General features: G+C 49.0%; 1 protein-coding gene across 3 annotated transcripts; it reads left to right on the forward strand.

The window, feature by feature from the left end:
- Positions 1-208: 208 nt before the first annotated feature.
- On the forward strand, positions 209-21,933 carry CFAP45 (cilia and flagella associated protein 45). 3 transcript variants are annotated; one of them, XM_061605929.1, is made up of 12 exons: positions 209-286; positions 2,725-2,856; positions 5,030-5,163; positions 7,323-7,467; positions 8,679-8,849; positions 9,767-9,945; positions 11,279-11,408; positions 12,338-12,484; positions 12,806-12,919; positions 15,733-15,926; positions 18,353-18,577; positions 21,406-21,933. In XM_061605929.1, the coding sequence occupies exons 1-12, from the start codon at positions 284-286 to the stop codon at positions 21,479-21,481; spliced, it is 1,650 nt and encodes a 549-aa protein (XP_061461913.1). In that variant the 5' UTR covers positions 209-283; the 3' UTR covers positions 21,482-21,933. The 3 variants fall into 3 exon arrangements, with proteins under 3 accessions (XP_061461913.1, XP_061461914.1, XP_061461915.1); XM_061605930.1 differs by lacking the exon at positions 2,725-2,856 and having other exon boundaries at positions 260-286; XM_061605931.1 differs by lacking the exons at positions 209-286; positions 2,725-2,856; positions 5,030-5,163 and adding an exon at positions 5,210-5,287.
- The last annotated feature ends 2,397 nt before the right edge of the window (positions 21,934-24,330 follow it).

Genomic DNA, 24,330 nt, shown 5'->3' on the forward strand with positions numbered 1-24,330 from the left:
TCCGTAAGTCAGCTTCCTGCATCCCTGGACAGCAAGTGTCTCCTGCAAGTAACTGCGAGGGCAATCCTGACAATACAACCCATTGTACTTGGCGTGGCTAACTTTTGAGGAGAGGCTCTGCGTGACGTCACGTCCTGTTTATCTCCCCGTCGGGAATCCTCTTCTTCCTTGACGACGCTCCCGTTGCCGGGGTGAGGCGGGGCGGAGGAAGAGGGTTCGGCTGTTGCCACGGCGACGGGTAAACAAGGGGCGGTGCTTCCCGGAGCCGGCGGCGGAGGGCACGATGGTGAGTCAGTACCGGGGCTGAAGGTCCCCAAAAGGGTGTCGGGGTGCAAATCCTTTGCCTTTTATCTAAATCTAAATATAATACTATTATATATATAATAATATGTTGTTGTTGTTTTTATATATATATATATTTGCCCCAAAACGAGCACCTTGTTTAAAAAGCAGTTGAAATGTTTTTATGGATACGCACACACATCTCGGTATATATAACGCTGTATTAATATTAGGGTTAAAAAGGAAACAATGCAGGAATAATCCCATGACTTTATTAAATAAGTTAATTATTGTAAACTGCCCAGAGAGCTTTGGCTATGGGGCGGTATATAAATACAATGAATAAATAAATATTTAAAAACAGTATGTGTGTGAAAAGACCGATCTTTTTATTCAGCCATTTGGTTAAAATCCCAACCCTGTGTTCTGAACTTTGTAAGGATTTTATGGATTGGTTTATGTGTTTTGGGGAGGTTTGTTTTGTATTTTTAAATTTCGATTAGGTTTTAATGTATATTTTGTATTTTTAACTTGTTTAATCCACCTTGGGACCCGCACTCCAGGTGGGAGGTGAACAATAAATTATTATTATTATTATTATTATTATTATTATTATTATTATTATTATTATTATTATTATTATTATAAGCAATAAACATAACTTCACCCAAGCTGTTGTGTTAGCAGCTGAGGAAGGTGGAAGCTAAAACTAATACAGTTTGCTGGATGAATAGGTCTCTGCCATGGGTATCTCCTGTTACTGCTTTTCAGTTCATTTTGCAGTTATTTTCTGTGCTGTTTTAAACTGTTTATTAGCTATGGTGTGTATCACCTTGAGATATATATGTAGAAGGTGATCGATAAATAACAACAGATATATAAAAAAGCAAGCAATGCACCAATAATAGAATCATAGGGGTGTATCCAGCTTAGTTCTGTTGAAAATAGACCTAATGAAAACAATAGACCCTATTTGATGTTATTTTCTACGCTGTTTGTAACTGTTTTTATTGTGTCCATCACCTTGAGACATATGTATGTGGAGGGTGGTTAATAAATAACAACAATAGCATCAATAATAAAATCATAGAGGTGGATCCAACTAAGTTCTCCTTATAGTGAAAATAAGGCACAAATTAGTCATGTCGATTAAACCCCCTCCCTGTACGCCACAGTCCTGATCCTGATCAGGCTCCACTGTGGCTGTTATTTGCGGGGTGCTGGTGGAGAGTTTGGGCAGATCCTGAGCTTCCACATCCATCTCTGTGGCCACCCACTTGTCACCACGACATCAAGTGACAGTTTGAAAAGAAAAAATTGAGAGCGACCTCTTAAGTGCGCTGTCAAGTCTTCCTTCCTTCTTTTGCAGGCCTGGCTTGAAAGTTGTGCCTGCAAAGGAATTATGATTGTTATTATGATTCTTTATTACATTTATATCCCACCTTTCCTCCAAGGAGCTCAAGGCGTCATGCATGGTACTTTTTCCCTTTCCCATCTTATCCCCACAACACTCCTGTGAGGTAGGTCAGGCTGAGAGGCAGTGACTTGCCCCAAGTCACCCAGAGAGCTTTGTGGCTGAGTGGAGATTCGAACCCTGGTTTGCCCAGGTCCTAATCTAGCCCTCTAACCACTACCCCACGCTGGCTGTCTAGATAAAACTAGATAAATGGAATCTGTTAATGTGAAAAGAGCGTTTACAATATCAGTTGTTGGTATGGATTGATTCTTTTAAAAAGCCCCAGTCATGTAAATAATTGAGAGAATATATGTTGGACTGCGTGCTTGCTAAGATGCTGTATTGCAACTGCACAATGACTGTAATGAAATGGTTCTTGTATCTGAATATAATTTAAAAAGAAAAAAAGATGCAAGGGTTCGCCAAGATGTCAGTAGACACCAAATTAGGTCACTTTACCTGGAGGCTGGAGGTAGGGATGGAAAGATCTGTCAGTTTCACATTTTTGTAGACCATTTTGAGTAACGTACACATTTTTTGCAAGCCATTTCTCATCATCTAATGCATTTTTGTGTCTTATTTTCACTCCTATATTCATCTTTTAAACACACTCTCCCCTAACCCATTTTTGTAACCATGATTTGGTTGGCCAACTGCACTGCACAATTCAAATAGTTTGAGTTTTGAAGGACAGCTGCGTTTCTGTTCTCATACTGTTTTGGAAAGTGCGGATTTGATAGATTTGGCTTGAAATGTGAACCGAATGGAATTTCTCACCCATCCCTAGTTGGAGGGATTGTATCCTCGGAGAATCAAGCCAACTTCTTCAGGGAGGTACAAAATCCTCTCCCCTTCATTTTCTCACTTGCACTGATTTTTCTGGATGGGGTGGGTTTCCGAATCGGTGAGCATGAATTCCTTGCATCTTTCATTTCAATATCCTGCCACGCGTAATTCAGATGTTGGCCTCTCTTTCTTCCACGCAGCCCAGCAGTGTGTGCTCGCTGAGTGCTTCCTCCAATGCTTCCTCCGGCCGTTCCCGCTCCCATTCTCACGCCCGCTACAGAACCAAGGCTGCCAACTCGGAAGTGGATGAGAGCCTCTTCGGGCTTGCCAAGGTGAGGGCGGAGAGGAGCGACGGCTGCTTTGGGGGAACATAGGACGCTGGAGTCACTCCCAGCCCTACCCAGAGGCCCCGGGGATTGAACTTGGGACCTTCTGCATGCAAGGCAGACGCTCTACCACTGAGCTACGGCCTTTCCTGGTAGAGCGTATGTTTGTGTTTAAGTGCAGATTTGGTATATTCGGCTTTATATGCGAACTGAATCAAATTGCTCCCTCATCCCTCCTCTTAGCTGTCTCCCCACCTTACACTCTTGGATTTCTTCCACATTCAGCGCTGGTTCCAGGTTTTCTTGGTGTGTGGAGGGCAAGATGCTTTCAGTGGGCCTCCTTGACTGAGTGTGCCCACCAGTAGCGTAGTGGCAGATTCCAAGTGCAGGATCTCTTCATGATAATCACACCATGCCCCCTCACAGCCACACCCTCTTTTCCTCGTCTCCCTTGCTCTCCATGTCGTCTCTGAGTCCACACTCCACTACAACAGATGCACATAGGAGCCAAGCAGCATGAAGGGGGAGGTTGCGTGTAAGGTACTGAAAAGAGTCTTCTCTGTGGCTAACTCACTTTCTTTCTCTCTGATTGGCTCCAATTATCATGAGAGGGCAAGGACTCTTATCAGCAGCTAACACACTTCCCTTTCATGCTGATTGTTTGTAAATAGGGACCTGATCCCAAAAAAGTAGCGTCTACGACCCGCCGCAACCCCAGACGATTACATTTCTGGTGCCCAACAACTCCACCACTGTATCGCTGCACATTCTCATGATTCTCTCCCTGGGCCCGTTCCACGGGGGGGAGGACAAGATGTGCAGGTTTACTGCTCCTTCTTCACGCTGCTCTCCTCACAATACTGATCTTAATTGGTCCAGCCAAGGATGAATGTATGCGATGTCCATATTCCCACCATCATATCTCAGCTTATAAGGCCAAGCTTTGAAGGAGCCCATGTGCTGACCTTCCTGCAAGCGAGCAGAAAACAAAACCCAACCAACCAGGAAGCTTTCCATTGACGATAGTTTCCTGTTTGATCCAAACAGGGAAACTGTAGTTAACCACTTCAAACCATGGTTTAATATCCTGGCTCGTTCCAGAATCATGAACCATGCTTTTCTGGTTTGAACTAAACAGGAAACTACAGATAATAATATCGGATTGTACCCAGCAGAGCCACTATGCTCACAGAACAACTTGCGCTTGTACAGTAGAACTTCCCCTTCCTCTGTGCCCACTCCCCCTAAATCTACTCGGGGAGGGAGGGCTCCCCCAGCTCTCCAGAGCAATTTGTTTTGGAGTTTTATCGCACAAGCAGAGACCATTCTACAAGCTCAGTGCTGGACTCCACCCATCGTTCACTATAGTAAAGATGTCATGGTCTCTTGGGTTTTAATTCGCTGTTGTTATGTCCGTTCAAGTCAATTATGACTTATGGGAACCCTATGAATCAGTGATCTCCAAGAGCATCTGTCGTGAACCGCCCTGTTCAGATCTGCTATAAGGTTTTAAAGTCTCAGGTGGTTTTAAATGGTCTTATGCTGAGTTTGATTAGGCCCTTTATTATTCTAACTTATACTATGGCTTTTATTTTTTGCTGTAGTGCAGTCTTCCCCAACCTTGTGCCCTTCAGATGATGTTGGACTACAAGCCCCTTCAGTCCCAGCCAGCGTGGCCAATAGTCAACGGTGATGGGAGCTGTAGTTCAAAACATCTGGACAGCACCAGGTCAGGCAAGGCCGGTAAATATAGTATAATGGTTTTGTAATTTTTTGACGTATTTTGATACGAATGAAAGCCGCCTTGTTCCCCTAAAGCAGGGCCCAAGAAACTTTAGCCCTCCAAATGTTCTTGAACGCCATTTCCCATCAGCCCAAACCAGCTCGGCCAGTGGGTAAGGATGATGGGGATTGTAGTCCAGCAACAAAGTCAAACTTTAAAAGTAGCTAATAAATACTTAAAAATAAAAGAACGGAAGAGTTCCTGGTTTGTTTGCTTGCGCCCCGGGGGGAGAAACTCACCGGCTGCACGTGTGGACAAGAGGCTCATGTCCTGGCGTTGAAGCTGAATGTGCAAACTCAGCCACAGGAAGGACCCCTCCCGGAGGGGGGGGGAGGGAGGCTTCTGGCGTTCCTGCCAGCCGTCGTGAGCATTTCTGACCCCTGCCCTTTCTCGCAGAACGTTCACCTGTCTCGCACTGGCAGCCCCATTGTCGTCCTGCGCGATGTGGAGTTCGCAGGAAAATCCCTCGGCTGGGGCCACAAGCCTGAGAGGATCCGTCTCATCACTCGAGACCTCATCCGGGACCTCATGTAAGCTCTCTCGAACAGTTTGTTCGTTCGTTGGGTCATTTGTTCATTGGTTTATTTGTATACTGCTGTTTGGGCCATACTCCCAAAGCTGAAGTATTGCTGAAGGAAAATACAACAACATTAAGTAAGAACAGTTTCAAAAGTACAATACAATAAATTGATGAAAAGATAAAACCCCAGGCGCACCATAAACTGCGCTTTCTATGAAATGAAATGAAATCCTTTATTTGCATTAGCTACAAGCCATTGCAATTAAAATGTATTCGGTAAAAACAGGAGAGAGCAAATATACAACTTAATCAGATTTCCTGCTAAGATTCTGACATTTCTATAAAATAGCAATCAATAGAATTAGTGTATCCATGGTCCCACATAAGAGAGGTGGATAAGTAAAGCTAGCAATAAAAAAGAATTCTATCAGGATAAAATTCTGGGAACCATTGTGGATCTTATTCTGATGGCACCTGCTGAAAAGTTTGCAGACATTTCTGTCACCCTCCGTTCTTGATCTGCAAGAAGAAAAACCACATAAAAGTGTCCAACCACGCTTTCTATGTTGGCGAGTGGCATTTGTGCTCTCGCCACAAGTACAGCTGCCATCCACAAACAAGAGCCCCACAAGCTTGTACTTGAAAGCAGCTTCAGCTGTGGCAAAATTCTGACAGTGGCTCTCCAGGGCAGGGACGGCTAGTTCAACTGTCTTAATGGGCTGCGATGCTCCAGGTGCAGGAGTCAGCCCAGAAAAGAAGGGCTGAAGAGACTAGAGATGGTATTCGTCTCCCAGCCAGCAATAGTCCTATCACTGCTACCTGCCGTTCAGTGGGTAAGCTCTCCCTCTGCGGTTGGAGGCAAGGATGTGCTCAAGTCTTCCTTGGGAGCTTCCTATAGTGGAATCTGGTTGACCATTGCGAGGACAGGATGCTGGACCAGATGGGCCATTGGACTGATCAAGCAGCTGGGCTCTTGTGTTCTTATGAGCGATGGAGGGTGCTTTCGTTTGTGCCCTGCCTATGGGCTTCCTGAAGGAATCTGATTGGCCGCTGTGAGAACAGGAGGCTGGACTAGATAGGCCATTGGCCTGGTCCAGTAGGGCTCTTCTGACATTCTTTGCCCTCAATGTTCCTTCAGGCTATTATTTTTGGGTCCCTTGCTACCTTCTCTCTGCAGCTCCCTCTAGGTCTGGGGTGGGCAATTTTTCCCCAGCTAAATTCCTTCATGAGGAGTCTACCAGAGGGGCGCGTGCTACTGGTGGGTTAGGCCGGAGGCCAAAAACAGACAGAACAGTGGATTTGACTCTAGGCTACGTTCCAGCCATGCAAAAGACAGAGATTTGTCCCCCACCACCATCACCACATGCACATCTCTCCGTCTAGGCTAGCAAGAGGCATTATCGCAGTCAAGGGCACATTCCCGACACGAACCCACCCGTACACCACGCTCAACATCCAATGCCCTCCTCCGGGTGCCTACTCCGAGGGAAGCTCGGAGGATGGCAACAAGGGAGAGGGCCTTCTCAGTGGTGGCCCCCAAATTATGGAATGACTTCTCTGACGAGGTGCGCCTGGCACCAACGCTGTTATCTTTTCGGTGCCAGGTCAAGACTTTCCTCTTCTCTCAGGCATTTTAGCATGTGTTTTTAAATTGCTTTTTAAAAATATGAGGAAGGCACAGGACAGTGCTGGCAGGTGCCCTTTGGGACAGATTGGGTGGGAGGCAGGGAGAGCAGCACTAGTCAGAGCCAGAGCCAGTGACAGGCAGAGCCACCTTCGGATTGGTTGCAAGGGGGCAGGCAGGTGGGGGCTGGCTGAGGTTGGTGGGGCAGGGCCCCACTTGCCCTAACAGACCAGCCTCCGGAGGTGCAGACCAGAGCCAGTGAGGGGCGTGGCTTGGGGGAAGAGTCCCAAGGGCCTTAGAGAGAGGCTTGCCCTGAAGGCCTGAGACTCCCCACTCCTTCTCTAGGAAATGACTGAGAAGCTGTACAAGGCCAAAGGACCCTTCGAGGTGAGGCTAGGAGCTTCCCCCTTTTTAAAATGAAAGCTGAAATTCTCCGCCCAGTACCAGATTTGGCACTGCTGCAGAGTCCCAGCCTAGTCCTGCTTGAAATTGCCTTTCTCTGAAAGATGCTGTCCCGGTACCCTTTCTCTTCCTCTCTCGCCCAGCGTGCCCACACTCGACCCGTCAGGAGAGTCCCTGATCATGAGCCCCGAGGACTTCAAGCGCATCAAAGACTCCTCCCGCGTCCTGAGCAAGGAGGAGCGGGAAGCTCAACAAGCGGTCCTCAAGGCCAAGCGGGAAGCCACCATGGTGCGTATGACCATCCTTGTCGTCGCAGAGATCTTGATGCGTTTGTTCCATTTTTTAGGAGCAGAAGGGGCTGGATGAATTCTTCGCATCCATCTTTGCTGCGGGAGTCGCAGGGCACATTCCTGTCCCTGAAAACTTTCTGGGGCAAATAGTGGCAACAAGGTTCTAGACCAGTGGTTTCCAAACTCCTCCCTGCCATCCCCATGCACCACTTGAAAATTGCTGATTATCTTGACAGATCGCTTAATGATTTTCCTGCCCGTTGCAGCAATTGCAATGCGCTGTGCGAGATACTATATATGATTTTAATTGTATTTGTATTGCTTCTCTTGTTGCTTATATTGTATTTTATCGTGTTACAGTTTGCATTGCGTAGAATTCAAATTGTTAACACACAAAATACAACATAAGAAACAGAAGAAGCAATGAAAATACAATTAAAAATTAATATAAACATTTAACGCAGACGTGCCATGGACCACCTGACTAAAGCTTGCGGAGCGCAGTCTGGGAACTGCATTGACAAATTAAAAATGATCATATCACTAGATCTAGATGAATGAATTAATTTATTTCGGTCATGGACCAGCCAAATCTAGATCTAGATCTAGATGGTATCTGCCCAAGAGTTCTTTAAGAACTTGTTTGTTAAATTGGTGATTCTCTAACAAAAATATGTATAACTTGTCCCTAAGATCAGTCTCCGCACCTAAGGACCAGGAAACAGCCAATGTAACACCAGTTTTAAAAAAAGGGATCCAGAGGGGATCAGTTAGATTAACATATGTTCTGAGAAACCTGGTGAAAAGCATTATTAAAGATAGAATTACCAAGCATATAGAAGAACAAGTCTTGCTGAAGCAGAACTAGTATGGCTTCCACAATGGAACCTTAAAATTCTCTGAGAGTGTCAACAAGCATATCTATAGGGGGTGATCCAGGTGACAGTGTGCACTTAGAGTGGGCAGTTCTCCCCATGGAGACTTGTAAGAAGTGGGATCCCTCAAGGATCGGTACTGGGACTTGTACTTTTAACTTACTCATAAATGAACTGCATTTTAGAGGTGAGCATTGAGGTGGCCAAATGTAAATCTTTAAAGCAAGTAAATAAATGTGATAGGCATTTTCCTGTACAGTTCTAGGGGGACCCATTTGACCTCTAATGGTGGAAGGCGGCGAGTCACGTTCTCCCTCTCTGTTCCTTTCCGCAGGCTGCCGTGAACGAGCGGAAGAAATCCATGAAACTCAAGGAGATCTTGCGGAAGAAGAACGAGAAGCTGAACGACCTAGAACAAGAGGCCAGGGAACGGGCGCAGTACCTGCTGGAGCGGGCCAACAACCTGCGCATGGAGCAGGAAGATGAGATCAAATCCCTTGCCGAGGTGAGGGAGTGAGAAACGGGGATTTTCGTTTTCCTTAGGGCAGCCTTGTATTTCACATCTCTCCCGGTCACCATAGGCGACCAGGGATTCCACGTAGGCGAGTGAGCAGGCTGGTGGAGGAGAGGCATGCGTTGAACGACATCCGGTGAAGTTGAACGTTGGAAGATTCAGGACAGACAACAGGAAGTACTTCCTCACGCACGGTTAATAAAGAGGGGAAGAGGGGAACTGAATGTCATATATTGATTTGAACTAACTAGCCAGTTCTTTAGCTGCATGCTGCTAGAGATATTTTATATTTATGAGAGAGAAAGAGAGATTTAAGTTTATTTATTTATTTGTTTGTTTTATTATACTTGTATACCGCCCCGTAGCCGAAGCTCTCTGGGCAGTTTACAGTAACTAAAAACATTAAAACAAATACAATTTAAAACAGATCTTATAAAAACAATTTAAAACACAATTTAAAAATTTAAACAGTATAAAACACATGCTAAAATGCCTGGGAGAAGAGGAAAGTCTTGACCTGGCGCCAAAAAGATAACAGTGTTGGAAGATCGTTCCATAATTTGGGGGCCACCACTGAGAAGGCCCTCTCCCTTGTTGCCATTCTCCAAGCTTCCCTTGGAGTAGGCACCTGGAGGAGGGCCTTTGATCTTGAATGTAGTGTACGGGTGGGTTTGTATCGGGAGAGGCGTTCCATCAGGTATTGTGGTTCTTGGTTCTGAACATCTACATTGCTGGGAGGTCACAGAGCCCGTATTTTCTAGGAGTGGATTAATTTTTTCTCCCAGCTTTTGCCTGTTCCAAGGCAGAACTGCTGGGGCTGAGCGCTCCCCCTCCCCGTGCCCCAGCTCTGGATGAAGCCCCGCGTGTACATTTCAGCCCACGACAGCGCTCCCTTCCGCTCCTTGCAGATCATCCTGGAGGCCAAATGCCACGCCATCCGCGACGCCCAGATGCTGGAGAAGAAGCAGATTGAGAAGGAGCTGACCGAGGAGGAGATGCGGCTGGCCAAGATGATGGAGACGGAGAGGCAGAAGGCCAGCAAGATGCAGGAGGAGCTGGAGCAGAAGAGGAAGGAGGAGAAATTCAGGTGAGAGCTTTCTGCAGAGCTTCTGGCCGAGAGGAAGGGCCGTAACTCAGTGGCAGAGCATCGCGTGCAGAAGGTCCCATGTTCGATCCCTGGCGACATCTTCAGGTGAGGCTGGGAAGGATCGCTGCCTGAAATCCTGGAGAGCCGCTGCCAGTCAGTGTAGACCAGCCTTTCCCAACTAGTGGGCCACCAGATGTTGTTGGACCACAATTCCCACCTTTCCTGACCATTGGCAATGCTGGCTGAGGCTGATGGGAGTTGTGGTCCAACGACATCTGGTGGCCCACTAGTTGGGAAAGGTTGGTGTAGACAGTGCTGGGCTAGATGGACCAATGATCTGACTGTGTACAAGGCATCTTCCCGCCTTCCTGGCTGCATCACTGCACACATGCTGCCCCCAGAGCGCTTAATAATAATATTTTGAGAGGGGAATTATTCTTGCTTGTGCTGGGTGCATTTTGCTCTGGGTTGTGTTCAATGAAGTCCTACTCAGAGTAGACCCACGGACATGAATGAGCCTAAGTTGGTCTTATCTATTAACTTCAGTGGGTCTACTCTGATTGAGTGGTGCTCGCCTTGAGTACCATCCTTTTATTTTTTTTGCGCCTGGTGTTGTGGGGTTTTTTGTGTGTGTGTGTTATTTCAAACACCCTGCCAACCTGTTTGACTAGAGACAGCAGTGGAGGAATATTAATATGTATGCGCTGGATGAGGAAAAAGGCAATACACTCATGGAGAATCAGTGCCTCCCTTTTGAGCCATGCAAGAGTCTACTAAGCTGTGAATCAGGGAGCCCCTAATTTGAATCTTGCCTTTGCCGTGAAGTCGCTAGATGGCCTTAGATTGGGTGGGTGGGGAACCTTTTTGTCTCTCTGGGCCAGATCCTTATTGGGATCACTCCCACAGGCCAAACTGGACAATGTAAGGAGGTGTAAGGAGCTGCCAAAATGAAGGTCCCCCCCCCCCTGCTCTTTAGCAAAGGACCGGATTCGCATGGAATCCTGCCAAATCGAGCAGGATTTGGGGGTTAAATCCTGCTCAGTGTGGCTGTGGCTACTGGGAAGAGGCATGCACAGTCACCCTCAGCAGAGTTTAACCCCCCGCTCCTCAGCAGGGGCTAAATCCTGCCGCTGTGGCTGCATGCCACTGTCCCCAGGAGGCACAGCCAAACTGTGGGGGTCGGGCAAAGGTGATGGATTGGATCCTGCATTTTAAGAGTTATCGGCTGGTTTACTAAGAGAAGAGCAGTTGTGCTCTGGATCAGGCCAGAAGGTTCTGGTAGCGCCGTTTGTTCCAAAGGGAAACTTTTCCCCCTCCACCACCTGATTCTTAGGGGGAGGCGCCACATCATCGAGCAGATTGAGAAGAATGAGGAGCTGCGCGCCATGAAGACTGAGCAGCGGGACCAAGAGGCCCAGGAGATGCTGGACTACTTGGAGCGGCTGCAGTTTGAAGACGAGAGGGTAAGGGGAGTGGGACCGACGCCCCGGGGGCAATTCCCTGGCATCTCCCGTTAAAAAAGGGAACAGTCGCAGATGAAGGGAGAGATCATTTTCTGACTGAGATCCTGGAGTGCTGCTGCCAGTCAGAGCGGACAACTCAGAGCTAGTGGACCAATAGCCCTTGACAGGGCAGCAATCCTTGTCCTAAGAGCTGGGGTGTTACAAATAGGGAAAGGCCCCTGGCGTGGTGGCAGAGCATCTGCCTTGCATGCGGAAGGCCTCAGGTTCAATCCCCGTCGCCAGATGAGGGCTGGGAAAGCCTCCTGCCTGGAACCCTGGTGAGCTGCTGCCATCCAGTGTAGATGGACCAATGCGTCTGACAGTAGGCCACAGCTTCCTATATTCCTGTTTAAACCAGACGTTTACTTAGAATCATGAGGACTGGAACCTCACTTCCTTTAAGAGCTGTAGCTCAGTGGTAGAGCATCTGCTTTGCATGCAGAAGGTCCCAGGTTCAGTCCCCCAATGGCATCTCCAGGTACGGCTGGGAGATGCACCTGGTCTGAAGCCCTGGAGAGCCACTGCTAGAGTCCACTGCTCTTCAACCTTGGGTCCCCAGATGTTGTGGGACTACAACTCCCATCAACCCTAGCCAATAGCCAAGGATGATGGGAGTTGTAGTCCAACAACAACCGGGGAGCCAAGGTTGACAAACGGTGGTGTCGACAGTACTGAGCTAGACGGACCTCACCTGAGTTTGGGGGGTGGCGGCACCAAAAGCGTCCCATCAGCTGATCGAGGTGGAGCATCAGCCGTCGGGCGCTACTTTGGGCCCAGTCTTACTCCTGCTGAGAGTAGACCCATTGATGTTGACGGACACGGCCTAACTTAGTTCCGTTGATTTCAATGGGTCCGCTCCGAGGATAGCAGCTCTTCTGGGTCTCCTCCAGGAAATGGAACGCAGGAGGCAAGAGCAGCTTCGGATCCAGGCCGAGATCAAGAACATCAATGACGAGAACCAGAAGCGGAAAGAGGAGAAGATGGAGCAGGAGAAGATGGCCGACATGCAGGTGCTGGAGTACCAGCGGAAGAAGATGGTATGCGGCGCCGGCGGCAACAGGGCATTTGGGCAAGGGTGAGGGCGCCACTGGGGACGCAAAAGTAGCCGGGGACGGTTTCAGGCACGGCGGGACACCTCCCCAGAGCCAACTCCTGCCAACTTTGAGCCTCCCTTTGACCGAGGGATGGACGGATCAGTCTGTATCTGGTCTGAGCCAGTTTCGCACATGTCGGTTCCTAAGTCCGTATCAATCTACTAGTTTTTTTCCCCCCAAAATGAAAATGTACATCATTTTTAATGGTTTTTCTTTTTTTGCAAAATAAGCATTTTTGTCTGCATTTCACCCTAAAATACACAGGCACGGGAGGCTGAGTTTGAGGCCGAACAGGAAAGAATCCGTCGGGAGAAGGAGATGGAGACAGCCGGCCTGCGGGCTCTGCAGGAGAAGGCCCAGGATCACCAAGCAGAGCAGGTATTGCTCAGGGTTGAGTTCTTAAGGCCTGGAAAATCCACGGACCCCCCTCTCCTCCGAGGGACGCGGGGCATCCCCTCCTTTGCACCCCTGCTCAGTCTTTTCCTTTGCATCCAGATCAAGCAGTGAATCCCATCCCAGCTTCTTCCAGCCGATTCCTTTTCAGGAGGAGACGGGCGAAAGGGGGAGTGGGAGGCAGGGCATTTTTCAAGGAATCGTTACTGGCTGTCCATTTTTTTCTTCATGGGAATGGCCTGCACGTGGAAGCCTCTCTGCCCTGACAGTCGGATTGAGGTGAACTTAAAAATGATTGAACGATTCAGGAACGGCCATAAATAGTTTCAACTGTGGTGCTCACTCTGTGCAACGTGACGCGGACCTGGAAAGTTTTCAACGGGCCATTTCAGCTAGAGAAGAAATGAAGGGTGAGGCAGTACCAGTCATGGTAGCTAGCGGCTTTTGGGACAGGTGGGGCGGAATGCAGGGATGCCAGCAACAGGTGGACCAGAGCCAATGGCTGGCAGAAGCAGAGCCAGTAGGAGGCAGAGCCAAATGATCCTAACAAAACCACAGCAGGGAAGTAAATATAGCCTTGCAAACGCATTTACACAAGATACTAGCCTAGCAAAATTCTTACTAGCCTGCCCACTCACCAGTAAAAGGTAAAGGTGTCCCCGCACTTGTAGTGCGAGTCGTTTCTGGCTCTTAGGGTGACGTCTTGCAACGTTTACAAGGCAGACTGTATATATGGGGTGGGATTGCCAGTTCCGTCCCCGGCCTTTATTTACCCCCCAGCGTATGCCGGGTACTCATTTTACCGACCACGGATGGATGGAAGGCTGAGTGGACCTCGACCCCTTTTACCGGAGATTCGACTTCCTCCTTCCGTTGGAATCGAACTCCAGCCGTGAGCAGAGCTTCGGCTGCGTTACCGCCGCTTGCCACTCTGTGCCACGGAGGGTCTTGTTCGCTCACCAGTAAATACATGAATTTAAAAGTATAATCATCTCCAAAACCCTAATTTCAGAATTTAGAAAAATTGGTTAAGAATACAATTGTTCTGGTATGGCACACATAAATTTGGGGATTATTTTTAATTTTTGTTTTGCAGTAACTTAAAGAAAGCATTAAAAAACAACTATATATTTTTTTAAAAAAATAAAACCCTGAATCCTCTAATGGCAGAACTTGAAGATCACAGAAGAAATGTTCTGGGATTAGACAGGACTGAAAAGAAAATATATTTTGTAGTGAAAGAGCAATGCTTTACCTTTCTGCAAAGGAGGTTTGCAGAAGACTGGAGGTTTGTAAGAACCCTAAGAATGGTTGTATAATGTGCCCCTGTGTTCTACTGTTTCTATTCAGGTTCACTAAAATGTCATACCTCTAGTCACTGTTTCAGTGGCTTCCAAACTGAATTTGTATTCTTTGTTCACTGATTAAATTTTGGGTCTCCATTTGTGTACACTGGGAGTCCAAAAGCTGGTTGTCCATTTGGACATGCAACTATTACTTTAAAAATGCCATGGCAGGAGTGCAGATGAATGGATGGATAAAGTGAACAATCCAAAATTACAGGTTGTTATTCATCTATCCATTTTGGAGTATTTATACGAGTGCCAATGTGTTGGTTGGAATATTAGACTAAGACCTGGGAGGCCAGGGTTCTAATGCCCCACTCAGCCATGAAGCTCACTGAGTGAACCTGGGCCAGTCACTGTCTCTCAGCCAAGCCTACCTCACAGGACTGTTGTGAGGATAAAATGAAGAGGGTGGGTGTGAATTCCTTGGAGGAAAAGTGGAATATAAATGCAGTAACAATTTTATTTATGTATTCAATTTCTATCGTGGCCTTCCTTCCAAAGGAGCCCAGAGCACCAGACAGCAAAGCCGTAAAAACGCAGTCACAGTTATAAATAAAATAAGTAAAAATATTAAAACAACTGAAAACATTCAACCAACAGTCACATACGTCCCCAGCTAATCATTTCAAGCTTGCCGGGAACAGTCTCTTACAGCTGTCAAATGCTTGGGGGAGCAGGAATATTTTTAAGAAGTCTACTGCAAGTCAGTAATGAGAGAGACAGGCACACTTCACCATGGGAGGGCATTCCACAAATGGGTACTACCACCAAGAAGGCCCTGTCATTAGTCAGCCCCAAACAGGCAGCACCTAGTAGCAGCACCGATGGGAGGCGGCAGTCAAACTCTGTTGCTGGCCCCTAGCATCTCAGGGTTATCCACTCATTCTCCTTTCCAGGTATCGTGTGAATTTAAAACAGTGGCTCCCAGAGGCTCTGGAACTGTCACTAGGTGAGCCAGAGGAGTCCCACTAATGTACGTCGGGGGGAGGGTCTATTCCAGCATCCCATTTCCCACAGTGGCCCCAGCCAGATGACTCTGGAACGAAAGGCAAAGCCCACCCAGAGCTTTCATCATCACCATCACATGTGGTGCCCAGAGGCCCTGTCCTCAAAGCACTGTCTATCTTCTGTAGCAGAGCCAGTGTGGTGTAGTGGTTAGAGTCTTGGGCCTATGGGCCTGCAAGAGACCAGGGTTCAAATCCCCACTCAGCCATGAAGCTCACCTTGGGGCCAGTCACACTTCTCCGCCTAGCCTAGCTCACAGGGTTGTTATGGGGATTAAATGAGGAGAGAACTGTGTGTGCCACCTTGAGCTCCTTGGAGAAAAGGTGGGATATAAATGCGCTAAATAAACGAGTGACATCCTTTCTGCACCTCCGCCGCTGCTGCCACACGCCGGAGCTCTCCACCTAGCCGACATGCCCTGTTTCCTTCCCAACTCCCTTCCAGGATGCGCTCAGGGCCAAGCGCAACCAGGAGGCGGCTGAGCGGGAATGGCGCCGGAAGGAGAAGAACACCGCGCAGAAGAAGGCCCAGACGGAAGCCATGCTGAAGCAGAGCCGCCTGGAGCAGGTGGCCCAGAAGGAGCACAGCCTGGCTGTCCAGGTGCAGCGGGACCGGGCCGAGTTCGAGCGGATTGTCAGGTAGGGGAAGCTCCGGCCGCTTGACCAGGCACGGAAGGGCTGTGGCTGAGTGGCGGAACGCGGAGGCCTCGGGTTCAGTCCCCAACGGCATCTCCGCATAAGGCAAGGAAAGACCTCCATTTGAAACCCACGGAGAGCCGCTGCCAGTCAGTGTCAACAGTACTGAGCTAGATGGACCCAACGATCTGACTCAATATAAGGCAGCTTCCTAAGTAACGCAAGACAGTCCTTTATTTTGACCTATGAGGACTAGAATCTTGCTTGGGAAGCGTCCATAGCTCAGTGGTAGATAGGGATGGCAAGATCTGTCAATTTCGCTTCTCTCAGTTGCTCACTTTTCTAATGTCAGATGCAGTTCTCTGCATTAATTTTTTTTAAAAAAATATCCTCAGGAAAATTCACCATTTTAGTGCAAATTTCTCCAAATAAACACGTTTTTGTAGGCCGTTTTGACAAAGGGACACATTTTTGCAAGCCGTTTCTCGTCATTTCCTGCCTTTCAGCCTGTTATTTTCACTCATGGATTCATTTTTGCGCACCCTTTCCCCTAATATATGCATTTTTGTAAATGTTGCTTAGTTGGCGAACTGCATCCCAAAATTCTAACAAATGCGAATTTCCGAGGATGGGTGTGTTTCGGTCCTCATATTGTTTCAAAAAATTGCAAATTTGATAAATCCTGCATGGAATGCTAACTGAATCCTCACGCATCCCTAGTGGTTAGAGCATCTGCTTTGCATGCAGAGGATCCCAGGTTCAATCCCTGACATCTCCAGGTAGGCCTGGGAAAGACCCTCCCCCACTCCCCAACTGTGAAGCCCAAGAGCTGCTGCCAGTCAGTGTGAACAACACTGAGCGACATGGGCCCAATAGTCTGACTCATGTCAGGGAGTTTCCTAAGTTCCTGTTTACAAGATTATCTTGTCTAGTAATTGGCAGTGCTCGAATAACTGACACACTTTTGGTTCTGGTTGTAATGGTTGCATTTGAGGGGAGGATGTTTATTCATTTTAAGTATTTATTTCCCGCATTTATAACCTGCCCTTTAGCCAAAAAAAAGGTTCTCGGAGCAGCTTACAAAAATCAGCGTTAAGGCGGCGGTCCAAACCTTCAGGCTTACAGTCCTAAAAAGCCATGGCACACAAGGAAAAAGGAACAAAAGGGAGGAGGGAAAAGCAAGGCTCAAGTACAAGCTCTTTAACTTATAGTTCTTGTGACTAGGTCTCTTGCACGTAGCTAGGGATAGTGGCTCAGAGACAGGGGGATGATTTGACAAGCAGGGGCTGGTAATCTACTGAGCAGTTCTGCTTGCACTCCAATAGAAGATTGGCTCAGAATGAGGAGCCTTGCCAGATTTAGCAACTGATGCAGATAGGTTCTGTTGGGCTGGCAAGCTGCCATACTGCCCCCTGGCCAGCTGCTTTTAGTGACGCTGCAGCACAGTCGAGATCAGACTAGGTAGGTGGGATCTGATTGGCTCCCTATATCACTTGATCCCTGCTGTGCCGGCAAGCTGCAGTACCACCCTCTGGCCAGCTGCATTTGGTGGCGCTATAGCACAGTCGAGATCAGACTAGGTAGGTGGGATCCGATTGGCTCCCTACATCACCTGATCCCTGCTGGGCCGGCAAGCTGCAGTACCACCCTCTGGCCAGCTGCATTTGGTGGAGCTACAGCACAGTCGAGGTCAGGCTGGGTAGATGGGATGTGATTGGCTCCCTACGTCTCTTGATCCCTGCTGGGCTGGTAAGCTTAGGAGGGATCTGATTGGCTCCTTCTGGCCCCTGGGATGGGGAACATCTGTGGCTCTTCACATGTTGCTGGGCTCCCAACTCCCATCAGCCCCAGCTACCATGACCAATGGGCAGGGATGATGGGAGCTGTAGTCCAGCAGCACCTGGAGGGCCAGAAGTTTCCCCACCCTTGCTCTGGCTCTCTGGAGTTGGTTGCCCTGCAGCACCACTCAGATCAGGAGAGCAGTTTCCTCTTTCTGCACGGTGAGGCAGGTGCCTGAATCCTATTGCCAGAATCCCCAGATCTGAGACTTTAACACAGGGTAGGGGAGCAGGATCTGGCCAGCAGTCCGGATCCCGACCTTCTTGATCCCCCTGCGAGCCATTTTGAGAGGTGGGTGGGGCCTCCCACCCATCAATCCCCTGAAGAAAACAAAAATTCCCTTGTGGGCACAGCTGAACTGCAGCCATCTTATTTTAAGGTAAAATCACCCCCACCCCCACAAATACTCAAAATTTGTCCACCACTGGAGATCAATACAACCTTTGGGGTGTGTTTTTGCCTCACTTTACCCCCCCCCCAAAATTAATGACAGTTGCCTGGGTTAAATGCTTCCAGCCTTGCCCAAGCATACGCATGCACCCACAGACACATTTCCTTTCATTTTCTCTCGCTCTCCCCCCCCCCCCCAGAATCCAACAGCAACAGATTGAGAAGGAACGGAAGGAGCATGAGCGGCGTGTGGCTCTTCAGCAGACCCATGCCGACGAGATCCGGCGCCAGGTGCGCGAGCACCAGCAGAAGCAAGTCCAGGAGCGCATTGCCATCTTCGAGGAGGGCAAGCGGCTCAAGGAGGAGGCGCGTCGGCGCAGCGAGCGCATCAATGAGATCAAGCGGAAGAAGCTGGACGAGCTCCGGTGAGGCCGCGCGGCACCCCCCCCCCGATCCATCCCCTGCCTTTACCATGCGTTGTCGTTTTTGAATCAGCGGTGCTTTGCAAAGTCTGGGGTCCTCAGTGCGTGTGTCTATATGGCCGCTATATAGAGCAGGCGTGGGGAACCTTTGGTCCTCCAGATGCTGGTGACCTGCAGCTCTGATCAGCCCCAGCAAGCATGGCCAATGGCCAAGGGTGATGGGAGCTGTAGTTCAGCAACATCTGGAGGGCCAACAGTTCCCCACACCTGATATAGAGATAGATATAAATAATATTGAGGGCCAGTGTGGTGTAGTGGTTAAGGTGTCGGACTATGACCTGGGAGAGCAGGGTTCAAATCCCCACAGAGCCACAAAGCTCACTGGGTGACCCTGGGCCAGTCACTGCCTCTCAGCCTCAGAGGGAGGCAATGGGAAACGCCCCTGAATACCGCTTACCATGAAAACCCTGTTCATAGGGTCGCTCATAAGTCATAATTGACTTGAGGGTGGTCCATTTTTTCATATTTATTTGGTGGTATTCAGCACTATTCCTACTCAGAGTACACATCCGTAGAAGCCGAGTTGGCAAATCTTTATTTATAATCATTTATTTATTATTAGAGAGCCAGTGTGGTGTAGTGGTTAAGGTGCTGGACTGGGACCTGGGAGACCAGGGTTCGAATCCCCACACAGCCATGAAGCTCCCTGGGTGACCTTGGGCCAGTCCCTGCCTCTCAGCCTCAGAGGAAGGCAATGGGAACCCCCCTCTGAATACTGCTTACCATGAAAACCCTGTTCATAGGGTCGCCGTAAGTCGAGATCGACTTGAAGGCAGTCCATTTCCATTTTATAAATAATATTAAATTTAATGCCTTCACCCTGCCGCTCTTACATCACCTTGTAACCTGTGAACCACCGATCTGTGTTGTCACCTTGTAGGTGCTTGACATCTCACCCACCCCCTTTTCCCCGTTTTTGCCATTTCGGGTTGGTAAAAACAACCACCACCACCACAGGAGGTTTACCTGTGTCCAGTTCTGGGCACAGCAGTTCGTGAAGGATTTCGGCAAACTGGAAGGCGTCCAGGCTGCAGCCCTCGCCTGCCTGGTGCTCTCCTGATGCTTTGGATGACAACTCCCATCAGCCCCCAGCGTCGTACGGCTGTGCTGGTCGGGGTTGATGGAAGTTGTCGTCCGAAGCAACTGGTGGTGCAGGGTGGTCCAGAGGAAAGTGGAGGAGATGGGCAAGGAGCATGGAATGCAAGTCCTGTGAGGGAAGGCCGAAGGAGTCGGGCATGCTTAGCCTGAAGAAGAGATCATTGAGGGGCTTCTACTGGGAGGAAGGGCGGGATAGAAATCTAATACAGTAGGGCCCCGCTTTTCAGTGGCCTGCTTTTTGGCGTTCTGCTAATACGGCGGCTAAAATTGGAGTAAGGCCCCACTCATACGGCGCTTGTTCTGCTTTTATGGCGTTTTTCGGGCGCCGGGCACCATTCTATTGATGGAGTTCTACTTTTGGGCGGGTTTTGCTTTTCGGTGGGGGTCTGGAACGTAACCCGCCATATGAGTGGGGCGCTACTGTAATACAGAAATAAATACAGAAATAAATATAACAGAGGCAGTGATGGCCCCCAGGTGGGATGGCATTAAAAGAGGGTGAGAGAAATTCATTCGTCCACAGCTTCGAGCCGCAACGGCAGTGTCCTCCCTCCCCTGTCGGAGGCAGCGTGCACCTGAATATCAGTTGATAAAAGCGGCAGGAGGGGAAAGTTGCCTTTGAGCTCAGGTCCTGTTTGCAGGCGTTTGGTTGGCCACTGTGCGAACAGGGTGCCGGACTAGATGGGCCTTTGGCCTGATCTGCTAGCTGGGCCCTTTTAATGTTCTTAGTAGCCATCCTCAAATGTTTGAAGGCCACTCTTACTCAGAGTAGACCCACTGAAGTTAAGGAACCATGACTCCTTTAGGCTCATAAATTTCTGATCGGGCCAGCTCTGAGTAGGATGAGCCCTGAATACCACCCAAATGCTTGAACTCACGTCTCTCTCCAGTACTCTGGGCTCCGCAATGGAAATGGGCCGGGGCCGAGGGTGAGGGCCCAGCCTGTGCCCATGTGGCGCACAAAGCCTGATGAGCTCCCGCAGACCTTGTGCCCTGCCCTCCAGCCACCTGGAGCCTGAAATAAGAGCAGGAGAATTGTGCTCCAGCGATTGGCGAGGCCTGGCATAAAACCTGGGAACCTGGCTTGCTGTTCTTTCCTGGTCATCGCCATTGACCGCTGCAATAGCTGAATTGAGGGTCCTTGAGCAGTCAGGGCGGGTGGGCTTCCCCCAGCTGTTGTTTTTGGGTACGGCCGCCCACACTCCCAGTCTGGCCCTGATGTTCTGATATGGATAGGAGCTTTGGTTTGCAAAGGGAATGAGGGGTGTGCCTAGTGTCTGTAATTTTGTTCTCATAGAAGTGGTGAACTTAGATCTGGGTTGTACCACTTCAGTCTACAGATGGGGGCTCCTACACTCTTCCAGGCCCCCTGCCCACCCCCCAAAAAAAGTTCTCTGCAGGGGAAAAAATATCTGCAACAACTCAAGGGGGCAGGGAGAAAGACTAGCTTAGCTTTCTCCCTGAGGTGCTAATTTTCTGCATGCAGGTTTTTTTTTTTAAAAAAAAATTGGTATGGAGGGGCGTTCGTTCATATTGTCCCCCACCCCATGTCTTGAGTGGCACAGCCCAGGTCCCGCACCTCCATGAGAACTGGCCCCGTGCTTGTGCCCTGTGATGCAAGAGGATGGATCAAGCAGTGACTGGCTTCTCCTTGTTCTCTTCTTTGTCTGCAGAGCTGCCGGCCTCCCCGAGAAGTACTGTGCCCAGGTGGAGCGCAAAGCCTATGTCCAGTCAGCCCCAGTGCACTGAAATGGGGGTGGGGTGGGGAGATGCTGTCCCACACCTCACACCCTGTAGACTGTCACTGTGTAGCCTAGATTTTCTATTTTCTTACTTTCCAAGAGTGTTTTACGAATAGAGCTATTTCTGGATATATCTATGTAGCCTTGTGGTTTTACCCTCCCCCCCTACAAGTCTCGATCCACACGCTCATGGAGCCATTAGCCCCTCAATTAGGGATGGTTGAATCTGTCCGTTTCTCAGTTTTCCCAGTCTTAAGTTCACTGGCCCACATCAATTTATGACACGTACACACACATATACATACTAAGGGGCCTTTGCCCTCCCTGCTTGCTCCACTCACCCCCCCCCAGGCAGCCCCACTCCTTGTCGTACTGTGCGGAATTCAGCCAGACCCACTGCTAAGCATAAAGTACCAGCCTGAGGCTTGGATGTCAGAAACAAGACAGGTTCAGACGCAAAAAGTATTAAGAGTCTTTATTGCACCTAGACTGTGCATGACACGGTTTTCCAGCTCCCTCCAGACTTCTCTCACCGAGTTCTACTGCACCCCCACAGTTTGCTTTCGGTTTTCCACAGCATTATATCGCTCACAGTGCCCTTGGCAGCCTCATCTGCTGTCTGACCTTGGCACGTCTTCATCGCCAGCCTAACTGGCTTTAACTCCATAATTCCTGTTTCTCAACTGTCTTTGTGGAAACACTCACTAAACTCCTGAGTGGCCAACACTCCTCTCACCAACCTGCTTGCCTCGCCTGTTCCTCTGCCGCCACTGCCCTGTATTCTCCCTCTCCTGTGCCGCCCTGGACAAATGCAGCCGCTGCTCAGCACACCTAGGCCGCGCACTGGACTCCCACCTACCTGCCCAGGCTGCCGCTACCACTGCCCCGTAGCACCACCTCCCCTGGAGAAACTCTGCTGCCATGTTGGCTGCCCACTGGCCTGCTGCCTGCCATGTTGGCTGCCCACTGGCCTGCTGCCTGCCATGCTGGCCCACCCGCACAGGCTGCTGTTGCTGCTGCGCGTAGACACTTGCTCGCCAAGGCTGCCACCACCACTGCATTGCTTAGCGGGGGGATGTATTCAACTAAGTCCTACTCAGAGTAGATCCATTGAAACGGGAGTAGGACTAACACTGGATACAATCCAGAAAGTCCTTATGAAAATTCAGGGGCATTCTAGTGCAGATTTCTCCTAACGGATACACACGTTTGCAAATTTGCGTAACAGACACACTTTTGTAAAGCAATTTCCCCTAATATAATGCCATTTTGCATGTTATCTCCACCAACATACGCATTTTCATGCATCCTGTACCCCAGTACGTGCATTTTCCTGCATGTTACTTGGCTGGAGGGCTGCACTGCAAAATTCAGAGAAGTGCAAATTTTGAAAGATGGTTGTGTTTCTGTTTGTGTCTTGTTTCAGAATGTGCGCATTTGGTAGGTTTATGTTTAAATGCAAACGGAATCAAATTCCTCAGCCAACTCTGTCCTTAAACCGGAACTCTGGTAAATAAACCCATGAAAACAATTCACCCTTAAGAAAAATGAGTCTCCCCCTCCTCCTCTGCGGCTTGCGTTAGAAACACTGGCTACTAACCCTTTAGTAGGTTAGTTAAAAATGGTTCCTGCAAAATAGGCTGGCAGAGCAGGAATGACTTCCCTTCCTCTGTGCCTGGTACGGAAACTGAGTGCGTTGGCAAAGACAGAGAAGAGGTGGAGAGATCTGCTGGATTGCCCACTTGCCTGTCAAATTCCTTGTCACTGATGGCTACCAGGCAAGGACTTCAATTGGAGGAGGGACGCCTTTTTCAGCCTAAGGGCTGCATTCCCTTGTGGGGAACCTTCTGGGGCCATATCTCAATGGTGGGTGGGGTCAGAGGCAAAAGTGGGTGGGGCAACAGGTGTGACTAATAGTAGGGTCCACTCCACTGTACGCTAATGCTAGGAGCCTGCGAACCAAGATGGGAGAACTGGAGTGCTTGGTCTTAGAGGAGAGCATTGATATAGTGAGCATAACGGAGACCTGGTGGAGTGGAGAAAACCAGTGGGATGCGGTTATCCCTGGATATAAACTATATCGGAAGGACAGGGAAGGACGTATTGGTGGCGGAGTCGCTCTATACGTGAAAGAAGGCATTGAATCCAGCAAGCTCGAAACCCCAAAAGAGGCAGACTCCTCCACAGAATCGTTGTGGGTGGTGATACCATGCCCCAGGAGGGACTTAATACTGGGAACAATCTATCGTCCCCCTGATCAAAATGCTCAGGGAGACCTTGAGATGAGATATGAAATTGAGGAAGCATCCAAACTAGGAAATGTGGTAGTAATGGGTGACTTCAACTACCCGGACATAGACTGGCTGCATATATGTTCCAGTCATGACAAAGAAGCAAAGTTTCTAGATATTCTAAATGACTATTCCCTAGACCAGTTGGTCATGGAACCGACCAGAGGGACGGCAACCCTGGACTTAATCCTCAGTGGGGACCGGGACCTGGTGCGAGATGTAAGTGTTGTTGAACCGATTGGGAGCAGTGACCACAGTGCTATTAAATTAAACATACATGTAACTGGCCAATTGCCAAGAAAATCCAACACGGTCACATTTGACTTCAAAAGAGGAAACTTCACAAAAATGAGGGGATTGGTAAAAAGAAAGCTGAAAAACAAAGTCCAGAGGGTCACATCACTCGAAAATGCTTGGAAGTTGTTTAAAAACACTATATTATAAGCTCAACTGGAGTGCATACCGCAGATCAGAAAAGGTACCGCCAGGGCCAAGAAGATGCCAGCATGGTTAACGAGCAAAGTCAAGGAAGCTCTTAGAGGCAAAAAGTCTTCCTTCAGAAAAT

Source organism: Rhineura floridana, chromosome 22 (assembly GCF_030035675.1).
Source record: "Rhineura floridana isolate rRhiFlo1 chromosome 22, rRhiFlo1.hap2, whole genome shotgun sequence".
NCBI lineage: Eukaryota > Metazoa > Chordata > Lepidosauria > Squamata > Rhineuridae > Rhineura > Rhineura floridana.

Bases quoted from the DNA above. Each gene is read 5' to 3' on its own strand.
- CFAP45 (XM_061605929.1), top strand. The intron at 2,857-5,029 runs GTGAGGGCGGAG...CCTTTCTCGCAG, and splicing joins GCCTCTTCGGGCTTGCCAAG to AACGTTCACCTGTCTCGCAC. The intron at 18,578-21,405 runs GTGAGGCCGCGC...CTTTGTCTGCAG, and splicing joins AAGAAGCTGGACGAGCTCCG to AGCTGCCGGCCTCCCCGAGA.